This window comes from Lepidochelys kempii, chromosome 18 (assembly GCF_965140265.1).
Source record: "Lepidochelys kempii isolate rLepKem1 chromosome 18, rLepKem1.hap2, whole genome shotgun sequence".
Taxonomy (NCBI): Eukaryota; Metazoa; Chordata; order Testudines; family Cheloniidae; genus Lepidochelys; species Lepidochelys kempii.
The window spans coordinates 23003803-23016710 of NC_133273.1; the positions used below are offsets into that span (position 1 = coordinate 23003803).

Sequence of the window (12908 nt, forward strand, 5' to 3'; positions counted from 1 at the left end):
GAATCCTCTGGGGCAGTAAGAGTTTTCCCAGAGCTTGGCTTATTTGCTGAAGACTCCTTTGCATTTCAGATGAGATCTAAGGTGAGTTCAGTGCCACCATGGTAAAAATACAAGGGAGAAATGGACGGCAGAGCCTCCTGTGTTGCTGTGACTGGCGTGTTCGTTAATGCACTAACTGGTAGCTCAGACAAGACACAAACCAAGGAAGAGGGAGGAAAGTTTAAATGGATGCAAAGTCCTGGAAAAAGAGAAGGTTCTGGCTGCACGTCATGTCTCACTGACGGGCCCTCTGCACTGGCAGCTCACATCCTGGTGAGGAGCTTCCCCGATATATGTGCAATGCCAACCTCATCAATACAGCACTGACTGAACTCAAGTCCAAGCAGGCACTGGGCTCAGAGTAAAACTTGGGATGGATTCTCTGGGAGCTGGCTCTTCTGTAGGCTTTCCAAAGCCCTGACCTGCAATTTGGAAGGGATGACACCAGACAGGTTCCATGCAAAAGTACACATGCTGTATCCACACCAGTATGTTCTCAAGGCAACATGGCTCATCAGCCTAGGAACTTCCTGTCTTCAGGAGCAGAAGGGAATGTGAGGTTTGATTTGAGGAACTGGCATGAGAACAGGGAAAACTATTCTGTGCGAAGAGAACAAAATGCAGAGATTCCAGAAATCAAAGATGTCCGTGAAGCCACTACACTGGGCATTACCTGCTAGCCATGACCTAGCATCGCAAGCATGAGCCTAACTACGCACACGAGAAGAACGGGACACTCCAAAAAAACAACAACGCAACCAAACTGGTGGGTCTGAGATGAGTCCCCCCAAAACAGGGATGCCTAATGACAGGCCCACTAGCCCCAAGGCTCTGCAAACACTCTCCGTACCGACTCAGAATTGCGGGCAATGTTGATGCTCCTTATCCTTACAGAGCTGGAGCTAGGTGTTTCGTAGCGTGCCACGAGCGATAAGCCCTGTGCCCTAGGAGCTCTGGAGCCCCGGAGCCCCGTTCCTTCACATGTTACTTTGTGAACGGTGCGGACGGAAAGGCTGCTCCCCATCTGACCCCGTCAAACCAAAGAGCTTCACTAAACGCACGGGCACCACTGCTCACTGGCATTAGTGGGTGCAAAGACATGGGAGGGTGGGTCAGAACCCAAGAGAGGCCCCATCATTTCACTCCAGCATCTCCGCAGCGACTGCACCAGTTACAGCTGCTCTCTGGGGACTACCCCCGGAGCTGACTGCCTGGAGGAATGACTTGCCCAGCAGCATGTGACTAGGGGCCGCGTGGAAGAGACAGCAGGGCTACCACCATTCAAGGAGACAACACTAACTATATGCTCCTGAACATTCTGGATTTATTAACTCATTCCACCTCGTGATTTGCTGACACTTAGAGTTAATCACGTTACTAGGCAGTGCCTGAGAGATGAGACAATACGATACGTTTAGCAGATAGTAATAAGCATGGCCTTACCTCAGGTGGGAATAAGAACTGCAGAGGAAAATCTTGGAAACGGCTAAATATCTATTGATAAGAGAGAAAACATCTTGCTTGCCCAGTGGTCTTTGGCTTTGCTTGTGGCCCAGTGAAATTTGCCACTTTAATTTCTGCAGTTAGAGAAAGAGGCTGCTAGAAATCTCAACCTACCGGTCACGTAAGGTCCCAGCGGCATCTGACTGTAGTTGACAATCCCACCTGGTCCAGGACCCCGGAAGTTTGGCCCAAAGTTGTTGTTGTAGAGCTGGGAGGACGCGAAGGAGCCCTGGAGAAACAGGAGAAATAACAGCTATGGTGCCCTCCAGACAACCAGCCCTGCTCTCCCTGCTCGCCACGCACTGGCATGACCGGGACACGTCCCAGGCTACCTGCTCCACTTCTACTCAGGCAAAATGCCCCGGGGGTCTCCAAAGAGAGCGTTGCTCAGACACCACCGTGCTGAGCGTGGGAGGCGGAGACGTTTGGCCTACGTAAGGAACGCAGGACACGGCACGCAGAAGTTAGAGATGGAAAAGGCCTGTTAGGTCAATGTATCCATCCTCTGCCAATTAACTCCCTAACACTGCACCATACAGAGACGCTTTGCAAGGGACTCTCCAGGCCGGTCACCAGACTGAACAACTCCACTAGCACAAGCCGGACAGCCCAAGCTGCTGGGGGCCTTTGCGGCCCAGGCCCCGTGTTTCTTTTCGGCTCTCTCTGACCTGCTGGACCGTGGGGTCCCCTCCTCGGTTAGTGAGACGACTCAGGATGCTCCGTTCAGACATCTGCAGGCGAGCGGCGACTGGTGGTATCCTGGACAGCATGGAAGGCAAGCGGGTCACATCTGCCTTCATGTCACTCAGCAGCTCCTCAAGCTGGTTCAGAACTGCAACACAGACACACGGATTACACCCAGCGTAGCTAGGAAACCTGCTCTCCCACGCTGAGCAGGGGGATCCTGGGGAGGGAGCAGAAGGGACAAACTGATTCCAGTGAGGTTACATGGGGGGTGAAAACACGGTGACACGTCCTGGACACTGGAGGAGAGGAGACACGGGAGCTGTACTGGGAGAGCTGGCGGGGCTCAGAGATAGTTTGCAGAGAGGGACACGGATTTGAAGTTGAGTGGGCGTACGGGGGCGTTGTTCTCCACACGTGCCGAATGCCTGCACCTCCTTCACCGCACGCTTCTGTGCCGAAAGGAAGTGATTTTCACACACTTTGTGCCCTCCTAATTCCACCCCTGAGCCATCCCCCTCAATCCCAGCTAACGTCAGAATCCCGCAAGCTCTGGGCCCCTCTAGCCACACCGGAGCAGCCGTCACAACAGGCTGTGCACCTGCCTGAAGCCACGTGCCACAGCAATTCTGTAAACCGTGTGCCCGTCTAATTCCACACCCTGCCCCCTCCTAGCCCGAGGGAGAGCAGCTCTCTCATCAGCCACCTGCCTTCCCGCATGGCTCTCCAAGCGCACGGCAGCAAACAGGTAATGCATATCTGGGGGCTGCTGCCAGCCTCGTGTTCATGTTCTGCCCATACTTGGCTACTTGTATCTTTCTTGTGTCCTTTTAAATGGCAGAACCTTTCCAGCGTTTCCCCATCCACAGCTCAGATCCGTGTCCCCCATCGAAGTGTTGATTTGCTCCCATGGGATGTTACGGTAATGGCCCTTGGCTGGGATCTGAAGACTAGGACAGTGAAGGTGCTGGACAGCGAGCTGCTGCTCGGAGCCCCCCAGAACAGCTGTTTTCTGTCTGGCAAACAAGCTATATTCTGCCCTCTCTACTCTCACATTTGCACACCAAAATCCGGCATGGACTAGGTCAGTCTCCGGCCAGGAGCCCTTATGTAGCACCAGGGAGCAGCACCTGCTCCGTCCTTTGCCCAAGCGCACTCCTCGCCAGCCTCCAGCGGTCCTAGCTCCAGCAGAATTGGCTGCAGTTTACGCCAGTGACTATTTCCTCACTGACAGCTCATGAATCAGCAGAGCTGCTAAGCGGTTCTCACCTGGGGCAGACTGCAGCAGGCTGGCAGGCTCCATGGCCCTGCCAAGGGGTGGAGGGCTCTTACACTGACCCACCCTCTTAGCAGGAGCCAAAGCCCTGCTCAGATCTGCTGGGTAAACGTAAGAACATCAGAGCGGCCAGACCGGGTCAGACCAAGGGTCCGTCCAGCCCAGGGTCCTGTCTGCCGACAGTGGGCAGTGCCAGGTGCCCCAGAGGGAGTGAACCGAACAGGTAATGATCAAGTGATCTCTCTCCTGCCATCCGTCTCCACCCTCTGACAGACAGGCTAGAAACACCCTTCCTTACCCATCCTGGCTAATAGCCATTAATGGACTTAACCTCCATGAAATTATCCAGTTCTCTCTTAAACCCTGTTACGGTCCTGCCTTCATAACCTCCTCAGGCAAGGAGTTCCATGCCTTGTTAACTCCACTAGAGTGCTGGATGGGACCCTCCAGCTAGAGAACACACGGGGCAGAGAAAGGGAGACCCTGTAGAAAGAGCCAGACTTGGGGAAGAGACGCACGTTCTGTACCTGGGGGGTGGTTTGGAACAGGAAGGGAACATCACCTACTTGTACGATCACTTCTGGACTGCCTGGGCCAGTATCCCTGAACACTTTAACCCCATTCTGTAATGGTTCAGAGGAGTCCGACTGCTGGGGAGGTAAGATCCTGTCCTTGGGCAGTCAGGAAAATGAAGGGAGGATTTGGGGGTGGAAGCCCTGCAGAGTTTTTTGCCATTGCCATAGAGCAAGGCTTCGCTTCAACCATGTACCTCCAGAGGAGAAGCAAATGTCCCCATGGGCACTGCTGCCAGGAGACACTGGTCCTCAAAGCCCCTGGACTGCAACAGCAACTTTGTCCCATTGACTCCTCTGTTAGAGCGCTATAAACGGATCCCACGCCTGTAAATCGACTTGGCATAATCAGTCTGTTACAATCGGCAGTGGGAGTCTGTCAAGGCTTGGTGCCAGGCACAGCACACAAAACCTGACACACGACTGGCTAGGTGGGGACCTGCTGGAGCCTCTGCTGGTCTCTTGGTTCCAAACTCAGTCTCCATCAGACTGACTCATCTAGGCCTGGGGCTGTTCATCTGTTAACTCTGGGCTTCAGTCCCGACCAGCCAGACACGGCACCGTGTCTCCTGAGCACCTGCACATTTGTAAGCGGGTGAAAAGCACGTTCCTGGTTACCCTGGCTCAAAATACCCTCAAGGGGATCAAAATACCCTCACGACACCCTGTGCTAGGCAAGATCTGCTCCAGATCAATGCACCAGATTCAAATGGGGCATTGGGTGCCGGTCTGACACCCCCAAGCCTGGGGCCGTTTAATAAGCCGTGCGAGTAAACACTTCTATACCTGCCAGTGGGAACGGCTGCAAAGCAACGCTCAGGTTCAGGATGGTGACCTCAACCACACACACAGTGTGGCCACTGGGATCTTCCGATCGGAGCCTCTGTGCCCGGGCGCCTCTGTGCGCACATCTGTATGGACACAGGCTGAGAACACCTCACTTCTCTGCTATCTCGGTCTCCCTAGGCTTAGGGGTGCCATGCAATCCCTGGGGTCGCCAGGGGGATACGCAACCAGGGCTCCCTAGACACCCCCACCTGGCGAGCGGCCCCACATTAGGCAGGTGTTGCTGCGCGTCACAAGCGGGGCTCGTTTCAGGTCTAAGCCATGTCTTTTCTGCCCAGGGAAGACAGTCTCCCCTTGGCACCTTGGGAGCCATGAGAATCGACCCACTGCACACTTGCATTTCCCCTCTGCTCCTGCCCTGGAAGCAAATGGCCACGGTCCCTGTGGACAGGAAAGGTCGGAGGGACGTGGCCAGCGCCTGGACACGGGAACATTGTGAGACAAACACCAGCCAGTCACTTCCTCCTGGTTGGATTTATTGTCTCTCTGCCCCATGCTGGTACCACTCCCCCTGCAAGTCAGCTGGGAACACCGCAGCCCCCGTGAGAGCCCGTGCGGCTGGCGCTCCTCTCAGCCCCGGCTAGGGAGGGAGCAGGCTATGCAACAGCGACAAACCTTTGTGCAGGACAGCATTGGCAGGCTTGTTCCCAGCCAGGGACTCTTTGGAGAGATGCTGGTGGCTTTCGGCAAGGCACTCCACTTCAGCCAGACGGGCGTTCAGTGCCATGGCCGGGTGATTGGGGTCCTGGCTCATGTTGAGGTACGCGGCCCTTCGCAACTGCTCCTCTATCACCAGGGCCTGCTCCAGTAACTGAGACACATCCAGAGAAGAGAGAAGAGTCAGGGCCAGATCCTCGGCGGGGATAAATCGGTGCTGCACTGGCTATGCGGATTTACTCCGGCCAACGTTCCAGCCCTCTGGCTGCCCCACTTGTCTGACACGGGGGCACCCACAGCCACTGAGGGGGAAGCAGACTTTCCCCTCCCCCTTAGGCTTTTCCATCTCACCAAAGTGGAGGCTGGGGGGCCAGTCTGCGGGGCCTAGCCAGTCCTCAGACACTGCTGTGGCTCAGACGGAGCGGACGGTTAGTGCCAGCTGCTCTGACTGGCGGTGTAGACACCTGGCCTAAGAATTAGGTGGAGACCCCTTGACTCACTGCGCAGAGGCCAGCCCCTGGCAAATGGATGGCAACAGCTTTAACTCACTCCCACTTGGAGTGCAGAGCAGGGATCTGGCAGGCAGCCCCGTTAGACACTGAGCAGCCGAGGACAGTTGATTTATACCCATGGAAGGTCACGCAAGGCCACAGCAGTTCCCTTTGCTGAGCTTAGTAAGAGCTGAGTGAATGGGAACGATGCTCAGCTCCCAAAACAAGCCCAGGGGAACCCACTCCATGGGACCCTGATACCTGACAAGAGGCCCCTGGCCTAAGTAAGGAGCTAGGCAACAGTCTCATTGCAGTGGTTCATTGCCACTCCATGCAGGAGAAGTAGCACGTAGGGTCAGGGGCTGTCTGCAGCCCATTCCCTATGAATCTGCGTCTGGTGCCATGGTCTCCCTGCCAGGCGCTTAACGCCCTTGCAGACCACTCCCTGGCTCTCTCCAGTGCATGAGACTGGAGCCCACTCCCCACCCTCCAGCACAGCTCCACTAGCCCTCCTCCAGAGGGGGGCTCCTTCCCTCCAGGCTCACCTTGAACCGTCGGGCAAGGAACTTGTTCTTCATCTCGAGGTAGTTCCCCTTGTGTATCTCCGACTTGAATGGCTCATTCAGAATCACATAGCGCGGGTCGTTCTGGATGTCCTGCCAGCGGGCATAGCCATGGCTGGGTGCAGGGAGGGGTGTTAAGGGAAAAGGCCAGACTGCCAACTGCAATCTCATTGGTTAGCCTGGGGAGTTCGCTTAGTGACACTTTCAGCCTTTCAATAGCTCTCGTCATCTTCAAAGCACAGCACTAAGTAACCGGTGCAGCACTCCTACTGTGGTCCCCTGGTGACAGACTCGGGGTAGTTAAATGACGTGCCCAAGGCCAGAGAGGGAGCCGGTGTCAGAGTCAAGACCAACACTCAGGAGAGGAGTCTCTTCAGAGCAACGTGAAGACAAAGATCTTGCTCATGCTGATCACCTCCCCATCACCCCGCGGCGGCCCAGCCTCTCTGGTCGCCTCCCTGTCAACCGCGGCAAGGGCTCTCACTACAAGTTCAAGGATACGTAACAATTCCCGCCAGCAACCAGTAGTCATGTCTCCGGTGCCAGATGTCGTAGATCTTGCCCGAGGAGACGGCAGCTCTCTCCTCGTTCTGCCACAACGTGTGCAACTCTGAGAAGGCAAAGCCGAGCCATGTTCAGCCAGCAGCACGAGAGCGTACCTGCTGCTAGAACGCAAGGCAGGACTAGCCAAGAGGACGTATTCCTGCCTGCGGCCACTGGTACTGTGTGTAACCTCTGGGCCTTTGACCCATTTCAGCCACTGGCTAATGTCATCCTCTACTAAAGTCAATTGACACCTTAGAACCAAATCACGGGTCTCACAAACACCCCATCTGCCACCTTCTTATTCTGAGCAGCTTTGCTCCCTTTAAGAAGGACAGATCACTGGCTATAGAAAGCTGCCAGCTCATTAGGAATGACGGATATATTTTTCCTTTTAAATGAGCACAGAGGAAAGACACCTCCCCCAGAAAACTTATGATGCTAGACCTAGATGACTACAGCTAAAAGCTGTGTTCCTCAGGCATGGCTACTAGGATTCTAAGCCCCGGCATGCAGCTGGTGGGCAACAGATTGAATGACATGTCTGATGGTGCTATCCCTAAGCATTGGGAATAGGCCATGAAGAGAAGAGGGAGGCTCTCTCTCAACCTGGAGAGTAGACTTCATTACCGAAGAAAGTCTCTAGTCCAGGGCCCACTTTGGAAAGGGACCTACACAGTATCCCCTAGAAGCCCAGGGGACTCCATGCTGGCATAAGGTTTGACATTAATGATTCCTTCAGTGCCATGGGATGCACAGACTATGGTTACAGTGGATGCTATGACAACTGTGACATCAAAAAAAAGGAACTGACAGGAAGTCCCATGATGCAATCACTCCTCCGGACTGGAGCTCTTTTTAAGTATGCAGCTATATAAAGGTCGAACCATTTAGGCTCAAAATTTAGGGTGTCTCTATTAAAAATGGGGAGGGTTGCAAATATGAATCTGAATGGACGTGCTGTCCTGAATTAAACCAGCGAATGCTTTCAGTGAAAAACATGTTTCAAACATTCCTTTGCAGCATCTGCAACCCCAGTATAACCAAGGTCACAAAGGCCAGGAAATGAAAGGGAGTATAAAGAGAACATGAAACTGACCAGTATAGCGTCTTAGGCCAGTGAAATACAAAAAGTTAACAGTGAGCATAACTGGAATAAAGCAGATTTGGTTCTTTTAGTGCTTCCTGTTCCAATATTCTGTGGAGTTTTATTAGTCACTCAGGTGTACTTTATAAAATATGAGCTGAGTACACAGTGCCGCAAATGCTGAGGTGAGAATGACTCACGTGATAAACAAGGCTGATGATTTTAGCAGCATCACAGACCAAAGCAGTAGAGAACTCAAGACAGCTCCCTGAGCTTAGCTTTCCCCAGCAGCCAGCGACTTCTAGCACAGAGCGAAGATCTGGCATTGTGTTCTGGGACGGGAATTCCATTAGTTTAAAGCGCTGTCAGGCTCAAATCCTCTTTAACTGAATATGCAGAAAACCTGAGCAAATCTTGGGCAGCTTTCGCAGGCACACTTTAAAGTGACTGGGATGCTCTGTGTCAGCCCTAAACCCTGTTACCTGTAAAGCCACCATCAGCAATGTTGAACATGAATCTGAAGTTCATATTTTTATCCTCCTTCTTCCCATCCTCCTCTTCCTCTTTTTCACCATTTTGCTGAGTCTCACTCTGCTCCTTCTCTTCCACCTTGGTATCCTCTGCTTACCAAAGACAGTAACATCAGATAAGCACAACTGACCCTGCCATGCTGAGCTGAATTGCTTATTTCTCATCATTGCCCCATTAACTGCAGCAGCTCTCTCCTCAAATCGTTCTCCAAAACACCCCCACGTGCATCTCACCAGCCGGCCTCCGGGCCTCCCAGCTAGCACAAGCAGCGCCCGCCAGCCAAGATGCCGGTGGAGCCAGGAACGGGTGAAGCGGCTCTACACCCACCTCAGAAAGGAAATAAGGAGAAGTGTCAGGGAGTTCTCTTGCCCGTCCCTAGAGCTATTCTGAGCCACTGCTCCAACTGCTAGGAAACGTGGTCTAGTGGTTGCAGCTGGGCACTAAGGGTGTGGCTGGCCCGGGCCAGCTGACTCGGGCTAAGGGGCTGTTTAATTGCAGTGCAGTTGGGCTTGGGCTGGAGCCCGGTTCTAGGGCCCTGCAAGGTGGAAGCGTCCCAGAGCTCAGACTGTAGCCCCAGCCCAGGGAGCCTGAGTCAGCTGACCTGGGCCAGCCGCGGGTGTCTAACTGCAGTGTAGCAAGACCCTAAGTCCCTCCTGAGGCCCATTCTGGCTCTCGCACAGACTCTTTGCATGCTGCTGGGCCCCCGTCTCCACTCGTAAGTCCAAGCCACAGATGGAAAGTCGGCAAGAAGCAGCAGGGTACACAGCTCCCGGGTGCGCTGCCGCTTCTCACAAAGGTGTGGTGTACGAGCCGCAAACATGGTCCATAAATGCACCTGCACATCATAATTGAGCCCTTTGGGGATGGATCTCACTTCTCGTTATAGGCGTGTACACAGTGATCACAGCCTGTGGGCATCACCACAACACAGACAGGAAATAGCAGGAGCTGCTTTTCTATTCCCCTTTCCCTGGCCAAACTCGCTACAGACACATGGCACACGGCCCCTCACACACAAACACACACACTGCTCTGTAACACACACAATTTTGGATCAGTTCTCTGTTGCAGTTCAGGTCATGGGCATCTTACCTGGCTTGAACTCTTTGTCTTCCCCTTTACCTTGGCAGGCATTTAATTCTGACTTTTCCAATGGCTTTTCCTTTGCCTGAATTGCCTCATCTGCAGGAATTAAACAGGACCATTAGCAGGCAGAATGCTGTTTAGAAATGACCACCAGTGTCTCTGGACTGATTTGCCGGTCCTATTTAAAGTCGCAAAGTATGTGTTTGCCTGCCCATTGCAGCTGGTAGACCCACGTCAGAAAATGCAGTTTCCTCAAAACTGAAACGTTTGGTGGTTTGATGGGGAAACCCCAATTTGCATCATAAATGGATGCAAAAATTATGTTAATAAAATTGCGAGAGCTTATTCTAGTATTAGGCCCATCACTAGAGCTCTCCCAGCACTACCCATGCGTGAAGATACATGCTCCTAGGTCTTGTGCTGATCCCTCATTCAGGGGTGAATTTCACCCTAAGCCACACTGAAGTCCCATCTAGCAGGGCACAGGCCTCAGGAAGAGGGGTGCATGTCACCTGCAGAGAGATTAACCGCTCTGTTTTACAAGTTACATTACATACAAAAAGGTTCTTTAAAAACTATGGGGGAAAAGAGCATGTGATCATGTCATTACAGACTGTATCATAATGCATATTCACGAGGGGGCCCAATCAAGGTTGCACGGGCATTTCCTAACTTGCGCGTAATTGATTTTACAATCTTTACATTCTTTTAATACAGTATTTTTATGGACTTTCCTAGGTACAAACAAATTGCGTGATAGGGTTGTTACAGTTTTACATAATGGAACGCTGGGAAGATTTGAACTCTGCACCTTCGGGCACTGAGGTGGAGTAGCTTGAACTACAGGATGAGCTATGAAGCCTCGCTGGGGGAATACCGCATGCATGCGCACAGGGCCTTGAACAAGGAAGGAAACAGTCTCTCAAGCGGTGCGGTGACAGCTGGGGCTGCCCCAGACTTCGTGGATGCTCCGCATGCAGCAGGTGCCTCACCTCTCACCGGCAGCCGCTCGGGCGACAGCTCAGCCTTTGCGCTCTCTTCCTGTTTCTCGTCTCTCGGTTTCTCCTCGTTTCTGGAGCTCTCTTGGTTTTCTTCATTCTCGGCTTTCTCTGCACTTGCTGGACCCTTGACGTCAAGTGGGGACACCACATTAGCCGCTCAAAGGGCTCAGGGTATGTTGCTGCAAAACTGCCCAGAAAGCCCCGACTATAGCGTGGTCCAGCAGCCATGCCCTGGCTCTGATTTACAGCGGACACCTCTCTGCCTAGTTTCACCTCCCCAGGAGTCCTGGGGTAATACTACCCGCGGGCTGTGTGGCTCTGTTACTAAAGTGCTTTAAACGTGATCAATGACGAAAGTCAGGAGAGTAACCCTTCCTTTGCAAAGCACCATGTTACCAGAACGTGCAACATAGCATAAGGGCTGAGCAGTACAATTCCCATCCTGGGTTTTCAGAACTGCAGGCTGATCTCTTCACTGTGCAGACAGACTTCCCCACTGGGTTCAGTTTGTATGTACATAAAGGGACAGATTAGGAAATAATTAGCTACTTGAATAGTACCATGAAGCTGTAACAATGCCCTTGGAGAGAGGACACTTTGGGAAACCAAGCTGTGCCATGGTGAGATTTGTACAATTTAGCCATTAGATTGGCTGCCATTTCCTACCTTGGCACATGGACTGATACAGATGGGGCCACTTTCTGGCCCAAAACTGGGGTGAAGGGCCAGGGCCAGGGCCAGCGGAGCTCCCTGGCCAGGATCAGGATTGGGGCCGGCAGGGTTCCCCAGGTTGGGGTTACAGTTAAGACCTGTAGCTCTCCCCAGTTTAGGGTCAGAGTTGAGACTGGTAAAGGTTCCAGGCCAGGGTTAAGGTCAGGGCCAGCAAGACTCCCGTAGGGGCCCAAGGCGAGTGTCAGGGCTGGGGCCAGGCAGGGGGCGCTGTGTTCATTCACACAGGGGGCTCAGCCAACTGGGAGGGCGGCACAGAGCATGCTCTGGAAGCCTTTAAATAATGTTGTAATGGGGTGGTGGGGGGGGCTGCACAGGGTGCCTGGAGCCGGTGGTTGTGAGAGCTGCAGGGAAATGCTCAGCACGAGCTTCAGGGCAAAGAGCCAGCTGACCTGAGCAGTGCTGCAGAGCCCCAGGGGCTGGGGAGAACTGTGCAGACACGGGGCACTGAGAGACTCTGGGCAGGGCAACGGGGCAGATGAGGCACTGGTCACTCTGGAGGCCATAAGATCAGTTCTCAGGAAACTCGAGGACGGGATGGCCCCAGAAACCTTTCTGTGTGCACAGCGGTAGCCCAGAGTGGAGAAGCCTGCAGAATGCCCCATGCTTTGGAGCACACAAAGGTTCCTGCGACAGCAGAATATGCTGCCCCTGCAGGGAGGCAGCACAGACAAGGGCTCGGAGGATGGCAGAAGTGAGAACCTCATCCCTGGGGCCAGCTAGGGAAGGGTCCTCGTAAACTCCCTCTGTCTGACCTACAAGCAGGTTCGGCCAGCTGGGCAGGGAGCCCTGGGAAAGGCTTTATAAATACAACAGAGGAAGAGGTTGGGGGACACAGGGCCAAGGGAAGCAGAGAAAGAATTGCTGGTTCAGCCCAGCTTTGCTGTATCCTGGGGACACTGCGTGTGCCACTAATGGGGTGTGCGAGCTCCAAGAAAAGAAGGGGGAAAGGAGCTCCCTGCTACCTGGCTCTCAGCTGGCTTCTTGGGCTTTGGCTCCAATTGTTCCTTTTCCTCTTGAAGCCCCAACTGTATTTCTGTTTTGTCTGAAACAACAACAAAAAAGGACACCATGTGAACTGCACTCAGTTGGGCCATTCGCGTGGTGCTATCGGGTAAGATTAACCCTTTGGGAGTCGAGCCCTATTGGAAAGTTCTGTTGTTCTAAAAACTTTCCAACTCGATTCCAAGGATTATGAGTGGGAAGCTTATTTTTAAGTCAAATGTTGCTGGTTATAGGCAATTTCATCCTTACCTTAGAAATAGATGCAGTTACTATGGAGCCTTTGTGTCTAACTGTT

At 53.2% G+C, this 12908-nt stretch overlaps 1 protein-coding gene across 14 annotated transcripts in view; it reads right to left on the minus strand.

Moving 5' to 3' along the window:
• The window catches only part of CHD5 (chromodomain helicase DNA binding protein 5), an 80505-nt gene that overhangs the window by 5255 nt on the left and 62342 nt on the right, over nt 1-12908 (minus strand). For 8 of the 14 annotated variants that reach the window (XM_073316220.1, XM_073316222.1, XM_073316221.1 and 5 more), the window contains 9 exons: nt 12574-12653; nt 10871-11003; nt 9885-9974; nt 8744-8884; nt 7133-7241; nt 6614-6746; nt 5536-5731; nt 2211-2374; nt 1657-1771 (listed from right to left, as the gene is read on the minus strand). In XM_073316220.1, the coding sequence (XP_073172321.1) occupies nt 1657-1771; nt 2211-2374; nt 5536-5731; nt 6614-6746; nt 7133-7241; nt 8744-8884; nt 9885-9974; nt 10871-11003; nt 12574-12653 (1161 nt within the window). Of the gene's footprint in view, nt 1-1482; nt 1534-1656; nt 1772-2210; nt 2375-5535; nt 5732-6613; nt 6747-7132; nt 7242-8743; nt 8885-9884; nt 9975-10870; nt 11004-12573; nt 12654-12908 lie in introns of those variants that run through there. The other 6 variants (XR_012155512.1, XM_073316225.1, XM_073316226.1 and 3 more) reach the window with 4 other exon arrangements.